The 20,068-nt window shown below is 34.2% G+C and overlaps 2 protein-coding genes across 4 annotated transcripts; both read left to right on the top strand.

The window, feature by feature from the left end:
• Positions 1-4,410: 4,410 nt before the first annotated feature.
• LOC7455223 (putative tRNA (cytidine(32)/guanosine(34)-2'-O)-methyltransferase) lies at positions 4,411-10,478 on the top strand. The gene is made up of 11 exons (XM_002325880.4): positions 4,411-4,658; positions 4,755-4,848; positions 4,934-4,983; positions 5,204-5,253; positions 5,969-6,077; positions 6,659-6,719; positions 6,842-6,894; positions 7,992-8,084; positions 8,575-8,638; positions 9,095-9,202; positions 9,794-10,478. The coding sequence occupies exons 1-11, from the start codon at positions 4,632-4,634 to the stop codon at positions 10,033-10,035; spliced, it is 951 nt and encodes a 316-aa protein (XP_002325916.2). The 5' UTR covers positions 4,411-4,631; the 3' UTR covers positions 10,036-10,478.
• A 2,496-nt stretch (positions 10,479-12,974) lies between these two features.
• LOC7455226 (mini-chromosome maintenance complex-binding protein) lies at positions 12,975-18,078 on the top strand. 3 transcript variants are annotated; one of them, XM_024591636.2, is made up of 15 exons: positions 12,975-13,330; positions 13,451-13,564; positions 13,668-13,778; positions 13,970-14,101; positions 14,465-14,509; positions 15,160-15,270; positions 15,362-15,520; positions 15,841-15,915; positions 16,074-16,187; positions 16,337-16,539; positions 16,655-16,790; positions 17,022-17,249; positions 17,390-17,457; positions 17,552-17,697; positions 17,803-18,078. In XM_024591636.2, the coding sequence occupies exons 1-14, from the start codon at positions 13,163-13,165 to the stop codon at positions 17,664-17,666; spliced, it is 1,779 nt and encodes a 592-aa protein (XP_024447404.2). In that variant the 5' UTR covers positions 12,975-13,162; the 3' UTR covers positions 17,667-17,697; positions 17,803-18,078. The 3 variants fall into 3 exon arrangements, with proteins under 3 accessions (XP_024447404.2, XP_002325919.4, XP_024447405.2); XM_002325883.4 differs by having other exon boundaries at positions 17,552-18,078; XM_024591637.2 differs by having other exon boundaries at positions 13,182-13,330; positions 13,640-13,778; positions 17,552-18,078.
• Positions 18,079-20,068: the final 1,990 nt, after the last annotated feature.

Raw genomic sequence — 20,068 nt, 5'->3', positions numbered from 1 at the left:
TCATCACTCAACTAACTCCCACTTGATTTAAATTACCATCACTTGGCTAACTCTCACTTGATTTCAGTGTTCCATCTAGCCTATGCTTATTGTGTATTCTTGAGCATCATTTTGGTTGTTTTTTTCTTGACATCATAGTGGGATCTCTCCATCACCATTAAGTTTAATCTCTATTTTTAAGGGCGACAATTATCATTTGAGTATCACAATGTGAGCATGAGCTCCCACTCTTCCAAGAGTTTACTTATCTAAGAGTTTGCATCTACCCTCTATACCCTGGGAACCATGTCTTATTACTTCTTAAGTCTCTCTCTCTTAGTCGTAAAAGTATAACTAGCTCTCCACCTTTAACCATTAGGGTATCCCATTAAAGGTTTATCTACATTTATCTTTATACTCTAAGTATTATAGTGCTATTATCGAGCATACTACTCTAACAAAAGTCAATTTGTTTCCAGAACCTGCATATGCCCTCTACTCATACCTAGCAATCGTGTCTTAGTGCTCCACAAGTCATCCACTTATTGTCAAGAGCAAATGTTTTTCTAACTCATTGATCATTAGTATGAGGGCAATATCCATGAAAATCAATTCAACATTTGTCTTCATACTCATCATAGTCACTCCATTGGATATCCATACATTTATCCACTCATATTCTACCATAACATCGGCTATCGGGTGATCTAAACTTGGGCTCATATTATGGCCCTCACACCTTCTCTCAAGGTGTCTTCACTCGTCATAGGGTGGTTGCATCTTTTTTTATCTAGGATGTCTCAAAGTGGCTCTAAGATTATCTACGACTATATGCACTTATGGAAGAGATTGATGTCACTATTTACATAGAAAGATATAGTTGTGGTATGCTTATTGTAATCCTTTATCTCGATTTTTATGTTTAAAGCTTATGTGTTTTTCATCATCACGCTTGCAGCCGCTCACTCGGAATGCTTGACAAATTTATTTACATTAATTTTCTCTTTGGTGTCTTTGTCTTTAGCACAGGTGTTCGCACCCTCTCAATTAAGTGTATATGCAATAACTCTTCTTCCTATCATTGCATCATCATAAAGGTCTTTGTTATTGTCTTCATCAATAATATGGAGACTTTTTGTTGACGTGTTGTTGTACAGCCTTAATATAGTCTCTATTTTTTAGCTTTATTGGGACCACTTCAACCTAGTGCACTTTTTGTCTCATTACATTACCACGTTGGATTATGTAGGTACTCCTACATAATCTTCGTATGCCCTTATGTAATTTCTATTCACTAGGGATTTCTATATTCCTCGTTTATATTTGGCATCAACTCATCCTGTCACAACACCTGTCCGAGTTAAAATAGGGTGTCAATCCTTATCTTTATCTTATTGTATTTCTCTTCCATTATAAGGGACTCTTCTTTGTTTTACCCTTAAGAAATCACAATCATTAAATCATGCTTTTTTAGAGAAATCTCTTACTCCATCAGATCCTTGAACATGTGGAACCCAATTGTTCTTTTGTGTTGTCATCTTGATAGTCTTCAAGTATTTCATTACAAACTATTACATAGATGAAAATAGTATTGTGTGGATAATCCTTCAACTAGGCAAGTTCCTAAGAAATATCAAAGGGGTCACACTAGTCATGTTTAAAACCTAATCTCCTAGATAGAACTTCTTAAACCATATTTATCCATCGTACTATCTTTCTATATATATAACTATTTGTTAGCTCTGTTGCAACTTTCCTTTATAAGTGATCTGGAATATTTTAGTTATCTATCTTATTTCTCAACATCTGGTGAGACTACCAGTGCTTTATATTCGTCAAGATTGGTCTTTATTATTTTCCAGTCTATACCCCTGATCTTCCACATTTCACATGATCGGGTGTCCAGAGTATCCCGATTTTACCTTACTTTAAGGCAAATAAAATTCCTCACTTAGCAATTCAACATATATAATTGGGCTAACATGTACAACTATTTCTTCTTTATCTCCTTCGACCATTATGGTAACCATTAAATGCCTTCTTATCAAGAAACCTCTCTTATTAAATCATTATTGCCACTCTGGTCTAAGTCTCAACAATCAAACCATACCATTGCATACGAAACAATCAAATTAGTTGGAAACAAGTCTGAAATCATCGAAATCACATTCCAGACAACTAAGATTTGATTAAAACAATTATATCCTGATGGATGGCCCAAATTCAATCATAAATCTAGTTGTATATAGGATCACTCACACTAGATTCTATCCCTCGGCTCATGAATCGTCTCCTGGCTTGTTGATATGGTTGGTGGGACCTACTTTATTAACATGTTAGTTGATTGGTCTCTGACATGCATGTCTATTATGCATGTTGATGTCATGATTATGTAGTGATGACATCATCCTTTGTTTTGTGTCAACTATATAGGCTAGGTCAATTGGTCTTACGTTGAGTCGTATAAGTCAGGTGAAAAAGATGCATAAGTGCATATGAGTCGCGTCAATGTGCATGGGCAGCCTTCTATTTGGCGCATGTGGGTATGTTCGATGTCAGGTTTTTACATTGTTTTCACCAACGTACTGCTCTCGATCTCTTATTCACAATGTTATGCCCAAAAACATATTTAAACCACTTTCATTTCTAGGCATAGATCAAACATCGTTATTCACCATGCTCTAATACCAATTGTTGGTAGGATCGTGGATGTTCTGATCAATGTTTGTTAGAGGCAAAGCAGACATATACAATGTTTAATGTGGTTCAACAAATCACCTACATCCACTAAGTAGTTAATATTATTAGAGATTAGAGAAAAATAAAAATACACATCCATGGAAAAAGAAGGATCACATTCACTCAACTCAACTCACATGCTCTCTCATGCATATTGCTGCACAGGGCAGCAACACAGGGCAGTAGGGGCTGCTACCAGTGGCAGCCCCTCTCTCTCTTTCCCTGCTCGCACTTCTCTCTTGTTTTCTGCTTATATTGTTACTCTTTATTAATGCCTATTTATAGGCAAGATTGGCTAGGAAGTGGAAAAGCAATCTAGCTCATTTTCCTCTTTCGGTGGCACTAATTCTTCCACTGAATTAGTGTGTTAGGTGAGTTGTTAGAGATGAGCTTCTTTTCTCTCCATTATCCTAACACAATGCACTACACATCAGGAGTCTTTTGGCACCATATTAAGGTCTTTACCTCACCAGTCAATGATGTGTCCTACCCACCCTTGGTTACTTCCTTTTCATTAGAAACTGTGAAAAATATGGTACCCAATGTATGTTACTTAAGTAGTGTTAAAAAAAATATAAATCATATCTTTAAAAAAATATAAATCATATCTTAATATTTTATCTAATAATTTAAGTTTTTGAGTTGAAATAATCTAAAAATCGAGTAGTTGAGAATCTTAATCTCACCACATCATTTAACTAATAAAATTAAGTACAATATAATGGTGTTTTTTTTAGATGAGATGGTTCTTTGACAAGTAAATAACACCAATATCTTGTCATACTTTAGCTACGTTTACAACCTCGAGTGACATTACATTAAAATGTGTGTTGTTCACTCCCAACACTATTATCGTACATGAAGGCAACTTGAATTACTTCAACTTGTTTGATGTCATACTTGATGCATTATATTAAACTATGTTTAATGATAATAGGAAGGTAAGAGCAACAATGAAGTATGTTTTATCCAGATAAGTCTCTCATTTATCCCACTGGCTTCATGTAAAAATCTTAAAATAAACTTGTTTAACTGCGTTTAAGCTGACTATGCCATTTTTTATTTTGAATTGTTATAAGGTTTGGTTAATCATCACAAACACTCACAAAATGAAGAAACAATTTCCTAAAAACAAAAATTCAAGGATATAATTTAACAAAGTGGTAATATGTGTCTTAAGCCTCATTTGGCATTGCAACTCAATTACGCCTTTGAATTTTTTTATTTTTTTTGTAGCTTTAAATTAATTATTTTTTGATATTTTTAGATCATGTTGATGTGTTGAGGTCAAATTTTAATTTTAAAAATAAAAAAATATTATTTCAATACATTTCTAAGTAAAATGCACTTTGAAAAAACAACTTTTACCATACTTTCAAACAAGTCTGGAGGGATATTTGAGAGTGTGGTAACGGTTGCATTTCAGAGAGTTTTTCACTTGGAAAAATATCAAGATAATATTTTTTTACTTTTAAAAAATATTTTTAATATTAACATATCAAAACAATTCAAAAAAATTAAATAAAAAAATTAAATTTTATCCATTATTCTGTAGCGCAGTACCAACCAACCGGGTGCTTCTGCCAACCTCCGGGGGCAAAAGTTCATTAAAATTTAAACACGTTAGATAAAAGGAATTTTTGGTGCTCCATGTTCATAAATACATGGACTTGTTTGTGACAGGCATAAAAATTAAGGGGTGTTTTGTCTATCAGAAGTTGCAAACGATAAGGAATAACTTAGGTCATCAACGAAGACGATACTTAATTAAGTAATAAAAAAATATCAGTGCCCCGCCTGACCCGATTCACCCCAACCAGAAGTGGAGGCTCCGCCACCAAAAACCATCTCTGCTGGTCGGCACCGTTTCCCCTTTTTTAGTGGTCTGTCTACAGATATTGGATTGTGAGATTATGGGGAGAGCTTCAAGGGATAAAAGGGTATGGTATACTTGAGTTTAGTTACAAGTTGATTTTGTTTTGCTAGTTATATACATTTGTTATTGGAGAAAACTAACAAGTGAATAAAATTTGTAGGATATATACTATAGAAAAGCAAAGGAAGAAGGTTGGCGTGCTCGAAGTGCCTTTAAGCTCATTCAGATAGATGAGGAATTCAATATTTTTGAAGGTGTGTTCATTGTTTTTTCAATACTTGTTTACGGGAAACAGTTTTAAACCATTTTTTATTTTGTTGGTTCTTTTTTTGTTTGTAGGAGTGAAGCGTGTGGTGGATTTATGTGCTGCACCTGGTAGCTGGAGTCAGGTATGTATATTTGATTTGAATAATAGTTATGATAATACCATTAACCTTCTGGTTGTGCGCTAAATTCTACTTAATTTTAGGTGCTAAAGATGTTCATCATTAGCTTGTTAGGGCTGTTAGCTGTTGATATGCCTTAACAGCAGGCCTTACATTTACCTTATATGTTGTTCTTCTTTGAATTTCCTGGCTAGCTTGTGATGTACACCCTCCCCATCTGCAGGTTTTGAGCCGTAAACTATATTTACCAGCAAAACTTTCACCTGATTCAAGGTAGGTGATCTTTTAATTTATGTGTTTTCTTGCATTCATTATTTTTTAATCTTTTTTTATTAAGTTAAAATTAAAATTATAGCAGTAAGTTGTCTTTGTTTATAAGAACTTCATTTTCCCATACATGCATTAACATGATGGTAGCCTTCGTGTACTAAAGATTCTATTAAGTTCTTATTATATGTGGATGGAAGTAATGATCCTACTGGGGCCAGAAGTTCATTATGTGTGTGTCGCCCTCAATCTGTTTTGATTCAGTATGGCATGTAAAACCCACTTCCAATTGGATGTGTTACAACTGTATTGTAGTTTTGATTACCGTATGTTTTTTCTTTGATAACTTGTCTAGATACAACTACTGAGGCATGTTTCTTAAGTTACAGAGTACTGACTTTGACTTCCATTTATTCCCTGCTCACGAATGCTTGTGATGGAATATGCTCAGTAGACACCCTCCAGTGGAAAAACCTTGTTAGAAACAAAAAATTTGTTTGTGGCTTTTATATACTTTGAAGTTTTATTCATTCTAAGCCTGTATTCTTGGGTTATCAACGTCTCTTGTGTGCACAATCTCATCATATATAATAAATATTGAAGCAGAAATAATTCTTGTTAAAAGAAAGAAATAAAGAAACAGAAAATCAAAATTGAAATTAATTCTTCCTGCTTTCTGCATTCCTATTGAAACAATAACTTTCTGCATCATGATTTGTAGGGATAATGATCTTCCCCTTATTGTGGCCATTGATTTGCAACCTATGGCTCCCATTGAAGGTGTTATCCAAGTCCAGGGTGATATTACCAATGCCCGAACTGCTGAAGTGGTGAGGATGGTTTTTAACCTCAAATTCTCCATCATGTTTATCTTATGTGGTAGAGTGATGGTGTTCGTGGCTTCCTCAGAATAATTCATTCTCATTATAAAGAAAAGCATGTCCAGAAGTTTTTTTTTTCTAATTAAGCATTAGAAATTATCTTGGAATTCGTATTTCTGATTGTTAGCAAAAGTTGGTGGCAAACTCCATTTACTAATCTTGTAATTAGCATGTGGAGCTACTACCATGTTTCTCCATTGAAGAGAATTTTCTGAATGAATGCTTAGATGGGCATTGTAAATGCTAAAAGAAGTTGGGCATATCCACTACAAATGGAGTAGAATGGCCATTCTTTTCATATTTATTTTGCAAGCCATCCTTAAGTAGATGGATCCATACATTTCTTTTCAACTTCCATCTATTGTTTCGGTCCCCTTCAGGTGAGTGCAGGAATGATTGTGCATGTAAATGTGCGTGTACATAACCATGGATGTATCTGGCTTTCTATGTACATCACTGTACTTAATGTTTATTTTTGTTTCACACCAGATAGCTAATTCTTCAAAGGATCTTTACTGACTCTTTTACAGGTCATTAGACATTTTGATGGCAGCAAGGCTGACTTGGTTGTGTGTGATGGTGCCCCTGATGGTAAATAACCTTCTGGCCCTGCACTAACTTTGTATTGTATTATAATCCCCTTAGTCGCCAAATTATTGGTGATAAACTTCTTATAGTTTTTCAAATTAGTTTTATTTTGTGCTAATTTGTAGTTACCGGACTCCATGACATGGATGAATTTGTTCAGTCTCAACTCATACTAGCGGTAAGAGCTGTTCTTGTTATGCTCATTTGTAGTTATTAAGGATGTCAAGAACCCTACAAAATCAAACCTTGATTTACATATGATCTTTTACAGTAAAGTGGCAACCCTTTATAAATATTCCAAATCATTTTGGGAAATCTCATATCTTTTAGTCCATATCTGATTTTAGTGTCAAGTACTAGATCTTTTACATGAACTAACTTGTATAAATTGGCCATTGGGTTTTGGGATCTGAATATATTAGTGAGCCATCTTAACCCTACTTGATTCAAGAGGTGATTTCACTCAACTCTTGAAAGTCAATGAGAAATCAGATGACAAGGAGCTAAAAGTTGGAAACTGTGAAGAATTTGCCATGCAATTAAGCAAAAACATGATAAAGCTTAATCATGAAGATATGTCAGTGTTCATAAAGCATGACATGGCTAGCATGGTGTCTTTTAAATTTACTTTGAAAGAATGTGCTTTATAATGATTGAACACTCAAAATCATTGGCCTATTGTCAGGCCAGTCAGCTTTGGTATAAGAAATGTTATCTGGTTTTGTAATTTTTAAGTTCACAAGTATCCTAAACCTTTTTTTCCTTGTACTGACACTGAAAGCCTATATGTTATTTGAACCTTAACCAGTCTGAACAGAACTGAGGACTATATTTTGTTTGATTCAGTTTTTCTTGATAGTTGCTACTAAGGGAACCCTCTGAGTTCTTAATTATCATAGAAATCAGTCAAAACCCAACCAATTTGCACCTCTGCAATTAAAATCCTCTTTGCTTTCTTCAGCTAAAAGTCTGTGGAGAAAATAATGGAAAATTAAACTGTCTTGACTTGGCAGGTGCTTAAAATCGTAGGACAATAGAGTTCATTCAAGTGTTTCAAATCCTCATCATAACAGTTATTCTAACTCAACTACTATCATTCCTCTGCTTTTTTATCTCATTCTTTTGCTAATGTTTGGTCTGTTTGCACTGTCACTATTCCTGCATGTGAAACCAGGTCCTTTACGTGATTGCTTGCTGGCTTTTGCATCTGTAGATGTTTCTGAATCTTGGTGAAGTTTGTATTAGAATGATTGTGGCTGGATTACCTTTCTGCAGGGTTTAACAATTGTCACACATGTACTCAAAGAAGGTGGAAAATTTATTGCGAAGATATTTCGTGGAAAAGATACAAGTCTTCTGTATTGCCAGGTGAATAAAATGCTGTTCTTAAATGTACCAAATTTTTAAGAATAAGCTCATGAGATCTGATAAAGTTACGAAAAAATGAACCCTCAACACTCAAGTTAAAAGTTTGTTTCTGCTAGTACTTTTATTTTCTCATACTGTACTGAAATTCTCATTATGTGAGAATAAGGTTGCAGTTGACAAGATGAGTTTTCCATTAAGATAGAAATACATTGCTTGATTTAGATGATAAATAAACAAAAGCAATGATGGTAGACCTGTCAAACCAAACCTAGAACTAAGTCTCCTGGATTAATTTGAGATAAAATGCAAGTAGGCTCTTTAAAATCGGGTCACATATCCCCTGAGTCAAAATAAAGTGCTTGTAGTCGTATAAAGATGTAGACATTTTTCACTTTAATCATTTGGTTTATATGCTTGTTCCTTATAAATGTCCAAGAATGTCGTTATTGTTTGCTTACTTGGAATTTTTGTATTTTCTTCCCTGTTTCAGCTCAAATTATTTTTTCCTGTGGTGACTTTTGCCAAACCAAAAAGTAGCCGCAATTCCAGCATAGGTAAGTACCTTTGTTGACTGTTGTGTCACTCGCTAGTTTGTTTTTTTCTGTATCTTTTAAATGTCTTAGCTGAAGTAATTCAAGAGCATATCTTGTCAGAATATCAATTTTACCACACCCAGTACCTTAAAAAATCCATTTCCTGGCATTGATCAGTACTGTAACTCTAATAACCGAGGAATTCCTGCTACTGTTAGAGTGGATTTTCTTTCTTAGGGAGAAAAAAACAGATAAAACATAAACAAAATGTGCTGAGAATGCCTTAATGGAATAGCAACCCCACGCAAGTGGAACATCAACCTCGTCTGGGTAGAGGTGAATCCTGCCACAGATTTGACCCATGATGGGCATGAAAACTAGTGGATGATCGTAAGTGCCATCCACCAGGCTGCATGACTAGTTTATGTATTATACCTTAAGATAGTATTAAATTGTTTCCCTTCCCTTTCCTTGCAGAGGCATTTGCAGTTTGTGAGAATTACTCTCCTCCTGAGGGATTTGATCCGAAAGACTTGCATCGCCTTTTGGAAAAGGTGGGAAGCCCCTCTGGTGCAGATGACCTAGGTAATGTAATATTTTTTGTTTTTCAGATACATGCGTGTATGTATGTTTAGATTCTGTTATTGACATGCTAGAGTACATTATTGGGCACAGGTTTTGGTGCATCAACTCCTGGCACGTCATTTTTCTCTTTTTTTTCCCACTAAAGAATCATCTCTCTGTTGATCACTCTTAACTTTTGAGATTGATAACCAACCACAATCCCCCAGCCTTATATATATATTGTTATTTTGTTTCCTTCTGCGATGACACAAGCTGCACACAACTATTGAAATCAAAACTTGTTCTTGTCATTCTAAATCTTCTTGACCACAGACTAGATGATTAGCCAACCAAAATTTTTAGATTAAACATTGACATTTAATTGCAATCGTTGGGGGAAGTAGATTATGGGCAGAGAATGAACGAAAAATTATTCATATAATGGCTTTGCATGAAACCAGTTTGGTATCTGATAATATGATAATATTGAATAGAATGGCTGTAGTGTTGCTTAATGGAAGTTTCAAAATTGTGGCAGTGGGACTTGTGCTAAGATTTCTTGTTTACATGGTGTTATTTCTTCACTCGTGTTTTGTATTTTTGAGATGGCAGATTGCAGTAGCGGGTGGTTAGAAGGGGCAAGTAAGGTGTATATTCCATTTCTAGCTTGCGGGGACCTTAGTGGGTATGACTCTGACCGATCATATCCACTACCAAAAGATGCCGATGGCACATATCAGAGCTTGGATCCTGTACAACCCCCAATTGCCCCTCCTTATAAAAGAGCCCTTGAAATGAAGAAAGCTTCTAGTCATGGTGTAAAAGAGCTTGAAAAGCCCTCTTTGGATTCTTGATTGTGCGAAACTTTTTCCTTTTTTCCAAAGCATCAGCTAACAAACTAGGAATGGTTAGCTTTGTTATACGGACCTGTCACTAGATGGCATAAGTACAATCACTTGTCTTCGACATTCTGGTCAATTTTTCTTTCAAATTGTTAAGCCCATCTTGGCTTACATGTATGTATACATCCTTATCTGGAGAATGCATACGAGCCAGCGTCAAGAACAATGATGGTTTTTAAGACCCTTTTTGGCTGTGGAGCCATTGCTGCTAGCTTGCTGATGGAAATCTGTCGTGTGATCTACTATTCGAGTAGTGCACATTGTAAGGAGAGTTTACTGGGCGAGCAGGCCTATATTGGAGGGGCTTTTTTATCGCTGAGCAATGAATGCACTTTGGAACTGATGTATTTATTATTTAACTATATTTTATAGCACTCGTTTCCTTCCTATTAAAATACTTCATTATTTCTATTTTAAATTATGTAAAATAATTATAATTTCAGTAAAATAGAAGATAGGTGTAATTCAATATATGATTATTAATATCAAAGAGATATAAAGCTCACGCGTCACAAATTTAGAATTTCTAAAATGCTTATTGTTACAAAAAATTTCATAATATTTTTACGAGCATGGTTAGAAATTGAAACAATATTTTTCATATTGTTATAAGAGAATTTCATATTTTGCTTTCACAATGTTTTGAATCCACCCGAGTTAATCCAAGTTCACATGTAAAATCTACAACCTAAATCATGAGACAATGATAACCTGATATAAAATAAATCAAAAAACATATTGAAGATCAATTCTCAATCAACCCAATATTTAAAAATAAAATTGAATAAAAAACAATTAAAAAGAGACAAGAAAAAACCCGAGTCAACTCAGTTTAATCTATCAAACCTGGATCATGAGACCGAAATAACCCAATAGAAAGCAAATCAATATAAATTATGAAACTCAATTCACAATCAATATAACATTGAAAGATAAAATTGAAAAAAATAGTAAATTAAAAAAAATACAAATAAGACTCTAGACAACCAGTTTAAACTACCAAACCCTAGATTCAAGTCATAAGATTGAATAACCTCATAGAAAGCAAACCAAAATTAATTATAAAAATTAATTTTCAATCAACCCAGATGATGAATGATGAAATTGAAAGGGAAAAAATCAATAAAAAAAAAGATTAAAAAAAACTCTGAGTCAACTAGGTTAACCATCATAACTCATGACTTGGGTCAAGAGATTGAAAAAAAGACAATGATGAAATTGAAAAAAAAATAATTAAAAGAAGGATAAAAAAAATACTCGAGTCAATCTGGTTTAACCTGCTAAACCCTTGACTTGGGTCATGAGATTGAGATAACCTCATGAAAGCAAACTAAAATAAATTATGAAACTTAATATTCTCAATCAACCCAAATGATGAAAGATGAAATTGAAAAAAAAATATCAATTACAAAACAAGATAAAAAATACTTTAGTCAACGGTGTTAACCAATAAAATTCATGACTCAAGTTATGAGACTAAGATAACTTCGTAGAAAGCAAACCAAAAAAAATTATGAAGTTTATTTTGATAAACATTATGTTATATTTAGGGGTGAGCAAAAAAACAAAAAAAAAATTGATTAAACCGAGAAAACCGAAAAAAATAACTAAAAAAACTAAATCGTGAAAAAAAATCAATTAAACCGATTAAATTTTTTAAAAAATCAATCGGTTCGGTTTCATAAGCCTAAAACCAAAAAAACCAAACCGAACCGATCCCAAACTGAAAAAAAACCGAAAATATCTTGAAAAAACCGAGTCAAACCAGAAAAAACGAGCCAAATCGAAACGGTTTGGTTTGAACCGGTTTTGATTTAAAAAAAAAACCGATTTGGTTACTTTTTTTTGATAAAAACCAAACTGAACCAAAAATAATGAATCCTAGTTATATTATTAGTTGTCTTCTACTGCCAGTTATTGGACATCTCTTTCTCAAGAAGTACATCCTCATCTCATATGACACAAGTACATTATGTTTTGGTATCTCAGACATAGTTATTCTAACACATAATTTGTTGATGAAAACACCAATAAAAAAATAATAATATAAAAAGCTAAAATTAAAGTCGAATAGAATTGTAATACGCAACTTTAATTTATAATTTTATTTGTGAGAATATAAATTTAATATATACTGCCGAAATACAAGCAAAATATCTTTATTTATACCAAGTATTATGAATCTATTTAGAGATTTTTAAACTAAAAAGAAAAAATAAAATTATTAATATGAAAAAGATAGACAGCTGGGCTATACAAAATTTAAATGGCAGTCCTTTAAATGACACATCATTATGAAACTTTTTTTTTTTAGTTTAACGTGGGTGTCCGGGCTAGCTTGCGCGCACCTCGACTAATCACACGGACCCTGAAGTTAACGATCATGTAAATCTCCAGTAGCCATCATATGAGCAGCCACAGGGCTCGAACCTGAGACTATAGAGAGAGCAAACCTCTTGATCTCAAGTTCTTACTACTGGACCACCACCTAGATAATTATTATAAAACTTTAATAAGACTACTCCTCCAAGTCCTGTAATTTTAACTTCTTATGATCAGTCAAAAATCACTATGAAGTGTATGATCCAATGTACTATTATTTATTTTAAAATCCCTACCAAGAAACCCACAAAACCCTCTTAATTCCTTTACTTTAACAAGAAATTAACCTAAAAAAAAAAAATTCAAAGGTTCTGCCTCTCTAATTTTGTCCAAGGCCTAATCTACGTATATCTCCTTGTGGCCTAAAATAGTTTTTCTCACCAAACATTATAGTTAATAATATATATATATATATAAATAAATAAAGGTGAAAATAGTGGGCTCGAGATTGCTTTCCCTAGCGAAGACAAAATTAAACTACAAAAAAAAAAAAAAAAAAAAAAAAATGAAACAGAGAAAGGAAAGAAGAAAGCGCGGGGGGAGCTAGGGCTACCGTGTCTGTACCTAACATAATGGCGGGAAAAAACGCACCCCTCAAGAATTGGCGGGAAAATCTCCTTATTATCATCATTTAGCGCGCGAAGCCAGTTTCACTCTACACAGATCTGAAACTAAAACACAAAATTCAGATCAGAAAATGGTGGGACCGATGTACGATTTCGTCGCAAACCCTCTCGGAGCCGTCCGATTAACATTTGACAAGACAATCGGGTCCGCAACGGACCCGTCCTCCTTCGACGGCAAAGATTGGGGCGCCGTCGACCTCTTCCGCCACTTCCTCTTCGACCAAGCCCGCCTTTCCCAGGTAAATAAACACAGCCACAACTTTTCAAATCCCTAAAATTCGTGTTTAAATTATAATTACATAGTTGGTAATTAAATGCTTAATTAATACGTGTTAACCAGTAGTAATTCGATAATGTAGGTTCCAATTCTTAATGGTGCAACAATAAATTGGATTAAACCGAACACTCTTGTTCGGTTTCGGGGAATGATACAAGACATGTTGGGAAATGAATTATATGTTGGTGCTTATAAGGTATAAATTGTTTTTCTTTTTAATCTCTATGATGTGATCATGTCGTACTGTCCTTTTTTTTAATTGGTGAAGTAGTTTGTGTGTGCGCGTCGTGTTTTTGAAGGATGGCTCAGTTTGGAGGACTAACAAATTCATGGATATCTCTCAATGCCCCGTGGAACTTAATTCGCCTGATATGCGTCTCTGGGAGCGTCGTTTATTGTACTGTGTTCCGGTAAGTTTCCTACACATCATTTTCCCTGCATTTTCTGTCCCGAGCTTCATTTTGTTAGAGTAGCACATGGATGTGTTGATTAGTTATATACATATATTTTTAACGAGAACTCAACAGTGCTTCTGCGTGGAATTGTAAGCTTACTTGATGATTGGACTGTTCTGAGGTCTTCTTTTGCTGGCTTTCTCTAGGTTCCGGGATTAAATTCGTGGGCTGAATCTACTTCTGAGGTAGCGGTAAATATGTGCATGGATTCGACTTCTGAACAAAGAGATAAGCGTAGGAGAATGGACATTGAAGCTGTGGATCACAATGATTTTCCTGTAATTCCTATCTCTCTAATTCCTGTCCTTTTTTTTTACTTAGACAAAGTTTTGTCCAAGTGGTAGAAAATCTCACAATTGGTATTTAGTGAAAGGTAGTTTCGATAGTTTCCTGTTTGTTCAGCTACTTCCATTAACTTTACACCAGTGTGTTCAATGTAGATTATTTTCATCTCAGCTGTAGCATTCTTATTATGATGATTAACTCTACCATTGACGCTGGATTAGATTTTTGAGCCACAATGTGATAGTCACTACTTGATTGATCGTAGTAGTCCTTTGTGTAAGAATTCTGAAAGTGAAACCTGTGTTTTGGAGGTGTGTCCTTATTATGTTATCTTGAACATCCTTGTTGAATGACAGGTCTCAGGTGATGAATCTGAAGATTCTCCTAGTGCGAAAAGGATGGTTAGTGTAACACTTTCTGCCTCTTTGTTTTATCTTTGTAGATAAGAAATATGATTGTTTGCATTTCATGAGTGAGAAAGGAAAAATGATGATTTTGAATTCAATGTTTAATAATCTAGTTTAGTTTGTTTTAGTTTCAAATTTTAGTGCAACAAAACAGACTTTCAGAATTATATGATTGCTCAGAAAAAAATGTATTTCTATATTGATTTGAATTTATTGAGTTTTAGAGTGTGGCTTGTTCATCCGATTTTGTTCGCCATCATTCTCTCCAAAGCATTATGCTGTTACGTCATGGTTTGCCCATTGCTTTGCATCACTGTCAAATGAACATGGTAATCAATTAATTACTGGCTAATATTAAATTTTGATGAGATCTAAAGCCTTGTGTTCTGAAGGATAAAATGCAAAAAAATAAGCATGAGTTTTGCTCTAGATTTTCAGTATGGGGCCTCTCAGGCTTAACAAGATTCTAAACTCAGTTTTCTGTAATTCAGTAGATTATAGTCTTGCATTTCCAATCCATTGAGTTTGTTTGCAAAAGATCACTCTTTCTGATGGATAGATCCAAATCATTAAATAATACGCACTTTGCTATGTACTACTGAATTCAGAGTTAAGAGTTACTGACATTTTTTTCCCTTTGCTAGAGAGAGGATCCCTCATCTTCACAGTACCTGGATCCTAAAAATGAAGGGCCTTGTTCAAGCCATGTTATTCTCCCAGACGTTGATAGAGATTCTCTTCCTTGTCTAGTAAAGGTATAGTTGCCCTATTCTTTTCAAACTCTGGTGTATCTATAAAGTATGTTGAAAGGTGCTATTTTTTTATTTTTTATTTTTTTGTGTGCAGATATATGATTCTCCAGAGTCTGAGTTGAAGCTAAATGATGTTTTTGAATTTGTCGGGGTCCTCACTTTTGATTCTGAGCTTCCATCAGAGAAGGTTGATCAGGATGAGTTCTCTAATGGTCTTTGTGATGACGTGTCTGTCAATTTGCCACCCAACAAGGTATTGACTCCTGTTGATCTGACTAGCTTGCTTTTCTGTATCTACCAACATTCTAATACTAGCGGACATTAGAATTTGATGATGCTGCAATAAATTCTCATTAACAAACTGATGTTTGTTTTATCCAATCTCATAGAATAGTTATTGATTCTGACTACTTCACATGTTACAGACACTTCCATGAGATACCATGTGTGGTGCTTAAGTAATTTATCATTTCCTTGCCAAATTTCTTGTCGAAACTGCTCTGTTTGTTGTCTCCACATGATGTCTGATTTGCAACATGTAGTTACATTAGTTCCCTTCTTTTTTTGGTGCAGGTGCCACGCCTCCATTGCGTTATTCATAGGAAACTCACAGTCTATGACTTTCTGCAGAACTCCCCTCCAACAGAGGTGATTTATATAGAACTTGCTCTCATTTGATTGATTGATATAATTGTCTATATGCTTTTTCTCTGTTGTACTTCATGGGATTCTTGTGTATCTCTAATCATACCATATCATACCTATTGTAGACATGTTCTGAACCATGCTTGTCTTTGATCCTACAGCCAAAACCCCATTTAGTCAAAGAGGCAAGGGAAGCACTGTTAAGGCATCTCACATCTATTCTTGGCAATGATGGGGTAGCAGCTCATTTCATGTTGTTGCATCTTCTGTCTAGGGTAAATGATTTTCTTTCATTCTCACGGTTTCAGTTATAGTTCATCCATGTTGACTCTACTTCTTTAGTATATTCCATATCTTTTGTGGACCTGTTCTCTTCCCACGTCTGGTAATTCTGGCCTGTAAAGTAATGAGTTTTCTTAAGCAGGTACATGCCAGAGCTGATAATGTTGCTGTTGGGAAGCTTTCTTTGAACCTTACTTGTATTAGCAAAGAGATCGCATCTGTATTTGGCACTAAACTAAGTATTGTCATCAAGAATCTTCTTCCCTTCACAAAATGCATACCCCTGACTGTGGAATATCTCAACACGGCTTCTCTTGCTCCCAAAAAGGATTATCAAATAAATAGGTAGTGAATTTGTAAATTTTGCTACTGCAAATCAGTTGTCCTTTACACAGCATGTTATATTGGGACCACCAATCTCTGGATAGTGCTTGACAGTCTAACATGCTTGATGTTTCAGACTGATACCTGGAGTTCTACAGCTAGCTGAGGGCTCACACTTAATTTTTGATGAGACATGTTTGGAAACAGGAACCCTCAATTCTGCTGGGGTTGAGAACGCAAGGCTGCTAAAAGCCCTGACAGAGTTGCAAAAGGTGATGATCATTCGTGAAGTGTCCTCTTTAGTAGATAGTTAATTGGATTGGAATGTTCTGTTTGATTATTTGTGTCCTTCTCCTAGGAGGGTGACTTCCTGTTGTAATCATTTCTTTTAATTAAAAAGGCCTACTCTTAATATTATAGTTTGACGCAGGTTTAGTCTCGAATCACTTGCACTTCATTGGGAGTAATGAGGTTACTCACTATCAAGAAATTGTTTGTCTCAGGTTGAGTATGATTTTAAGTATTACAAGATGGAGATGATGGCTGATGTCCAAATGCTAATATTGTCAGAGGGGAAATCAAACATCATGCCAGCTGATATAATTATGCCATTCCAGCCTTCTTCGGCAGGTTCCTCAGATGTTGTGCCTGCAGAAGTCCTGGAAGTTTGGAGATGGTACTTGGCTACTGTTAGATCAATGCCTCATTTGATCGAGGCAGAAATGCAGAAGGTATGTGCTAGATTCATTTTGTAACTTGCATTTCTAGCATGAGGGTGTTTGTTTTATGGGCCTTCTCAAATGTGAAAAAAAGAAGCATAAGAGGAAGAGCATCATCGTTCAGCATTGATACTTTTGCTATTGGTTCACAGGTGGTAGAAAATGACTTGGTTACTGCTAGGCAAACGGATCGAAGCTTAGGCAGCCAAGACTTCAGCAGGTCATGAGCTCTAGAGTTGTCCCTTTGCATGATATTAGCTCTCCGCACCCTTATCCTGGTTTTGTTAAACCTGTAGTCTTTCTTCTCCTTGCAGATGGCTGACAATGGGCCGCCTCATTTCTGCCAGTTTTGGCGAGACCTCACTCTCATTGGAGCACTGGCAAATGGTAAAGGAGCTGGAGAGGCTAAGGATGGATAGACTCAAGTGAAATATGCCTTTCGATGCCGGCACTCAAACAAGTAAAACTAAAGGCATTCTAGTAGTAAATACTTCGCCTGCTTGTGGTTGCAAAACAATGACGTCACATGATATCACCGAATTTTAACCTGACCCTCCTCTTGCAGAGCTTGGATTATCGGGCATTTCCTTGATTACATAAAAGAGGAATCCATCAAAATTTATGTGATTAAGGAGGCACTGCATTGGGAGTACCTTATATTTTATTGGAGGTATTTATCAACTTAGGAGTAACGAAAGGGTGTTATTTGGATGTCTCACGTTAATTGATTGTAGAGAATTTATATAGACCAGTTTTCACGAATCCAAGATATTCTCCAGTCCCATTTGCAAGTGCATCATGGATAATGACCGATTTATATCAGAGAGACACAATTAACATAGTTCTAAAAAAGAGTGACAAGGGAAGGTCTTCAAGGAGCAGAGCTTGGTGATGCCAAATTGTGTTTGAAAAGGGAGGGAGGGAGGTTTAAGGTTTCTTGGCTCTTTTCTTTTTCTAGAAATCTTTTATGTTTGTTAAGAAGAATTATGGATTTGATAAACAAGAAGAAGAATTAAGTATTGATAAGACAATTGGTGAATTAATTACAAATTAAAAATTGCAATTCTTATAATCCTAATTGTTGTACCTAAATGCTAGAAAACATTTTATTTTGAAATGGTTTAACTGAATGAAATGTCAAATAGTTGAATAAGGTCAATCTTTTAGGGTAATAGTTTTGAATTTTTCATGTCATCCATGATCATTTTTTGATTGATTTGATTGCATAAAGGTATATCGATATTTCTTTATTTACTTTAAATAACAAAAAATATAGAAACATTATTTATACACTTTATTTGATTAAGAACACCGGTTATTCATTTTATAAATTAACTATTTATTAATAAAATCAACTATCAATCAATGAAAATAGCTAAGATTTCAAAATTAAAAAATATCGAGTCCTATAAAAAAGGAGCCATTAACAAGATAATTAATGGATATTACAAATTGATACAAACATATAATACTAGTAGAATAAATGAAGAATGCGTGCGAGTATAAAAAGCATAAATTATATTAGGATGATGATTATATAGTCTTTATCTACCAATTTGTATAGGATTAGTATTTTATATTTTTGTGAAATTTTATTTCTAAAACAATATGAATATAAATAGGTCGCTTAGAATGATGGCAAATCCATATACATAACTTTCAATGAAGGAAAGAAACTTTTAAATTTTAAAATCTTGTATTGTGCCTCACCTTTTTCTCAAATTTAGAAAAATAAGAATCAATTATTCTCCAGTTAATTAATAACATTGGTTATGTTAATTAGTTGAAATTAAAAGGTATGCTTGTTTAAAAGCTTTTTCTATTTTTTCTTTTATATCTCTTGATTTTTTAGACTTTTTGTTGTTAATTTGATATTTGTGATGATTTTTATTTCTTTGTTATTTTATGATTTTGATATGGGTTAAGGAAGACAATTTTTATTTATGTTGTTATCTTTGACAAAATTGAGAGGAAGTAATAATGGTAGCTGACATTGATAAAAATATAGAGTGACATATTTAAAATTTTTGATTGTCTGTTTTAATTTGAGGTCAATTATATTTTGTCTTGTTGAAAATACAATTAAACCAGTATATCAATCTTCTTTTAGTTCCAAAAAATGGTCAAATTGTAATGTTAGAACAAGTAGAAGCCAATGCTTATTATTAATTCACATGTATGGAAACTACAAAATTGCTAGACATTGAATGTGAGCTTCTTTTACACTCTCTTATAAGGTTTTAACTTGAGTTTTTTTTTTAATGTAGATGGATTTAAATTTCCTAAGCTCTTTTATCAACTTTCTTATGAGTGAGTCAGAAGATATTCTCTCTCAACTAAGTGATTTTAATCAATTAATTGATGACTTAACATACTCGAATTTAAATGTCCATACAATAAAAAAATCACAAAGAAGTAAAAACTTCACACCAGAGGAAGATTGTTTACTTGTCTCTGCATGGCTAAATACAAGCAAGGATCCAAATACAGGAGTTGAACAACAAACAAAACAGTTCTAGGCTTGAGTACATGCTTACTTTGTAGAGAATGGAGGAAACTTGAATAATCGTTCCTAAATAAGCATCTCAAGTAGATGACAAGAAATAAATAGAGAAGTTGGTAAATTTGTTGGATTTGTTACTCAAATTAAAAATCATCAGTAAAATGGAATGACCAAAGAATCAAGGGTAATTTTAATATTTATTTTCATGTTAAATTGTTTAACACATATTTTAACATTATTTAATTTCTCTACTTTTTTACCAGATTAATGATGCTCGACAAATGTATGCTTCTTGCGTTGGCAAACGATTTCAACTAGAACATTGTTG

This window comes from Populus trichocarpa, chromosome 19, assembly GCF_000002775.5.
Source record: "Populus trichocarpa isolate Nisqually-1 chromosome 19, P.trichocarpa_v4.1, whole genome shotgun sequence".
Classification (NCBI taxonomy): Eukaryota; Viridiplantae; Streptophyta; class Magnoliopsida; order Malpighiales; family Salicaceae; genus Populus; species Populus trichocarpa.
The sequence above is the reverse complement of the archived record's forward strand: the minus strand, read 5'-3'. Positions and strand labels throughout refer to the sequence as shown.

Excerpts from the sequence above, each read along its gene's own strand:
- LOC7455223 (XM_002325880.4), top strand. The coding sequence starts at position 4,632 with ATGGGGAGAGCTTCAAGGGATAAAAGG. Across the intron at positions 6,078-6,658 it reads ATGCCCGAACTGCTGAAGTG|GTCATTAGACATTTTGATGG; the intron begins GTGAGGATGGTT and ends ACTCTTTTACAG. Across the intron at positions 8,639-9,094 it reads TAGCCGCAATTCCAGCATAG|AGGCATTTGCAGTTTGTGAG; the intron begins GTAAGTACCTTT and ends CTTTCCTTGCAG.
- LOC7455226 (XM_024591636.2), top strand. The coding sequence starts at position 13,163 with ATGGTGGGACCGATGTACGATTTCGTCGCAAACCCTCTCGGAGCCGTC. Across the intron at positions 15,271-15,361 it reads CTCTTCCTTGTCTAGTAAAG|ATATATGATTCTCCAGAGTC; the intron begins GTATAGTTGCCC and ends TTTTGTGTGCAG. Across the intron at positions 16,188-16,336 it reads TGTTGCATCTTCTGTCTAGG|GTACATGCCAGAGCTGATAA; the intron begins GTAAATGATTTT and ends TTTCTTAAGCAG.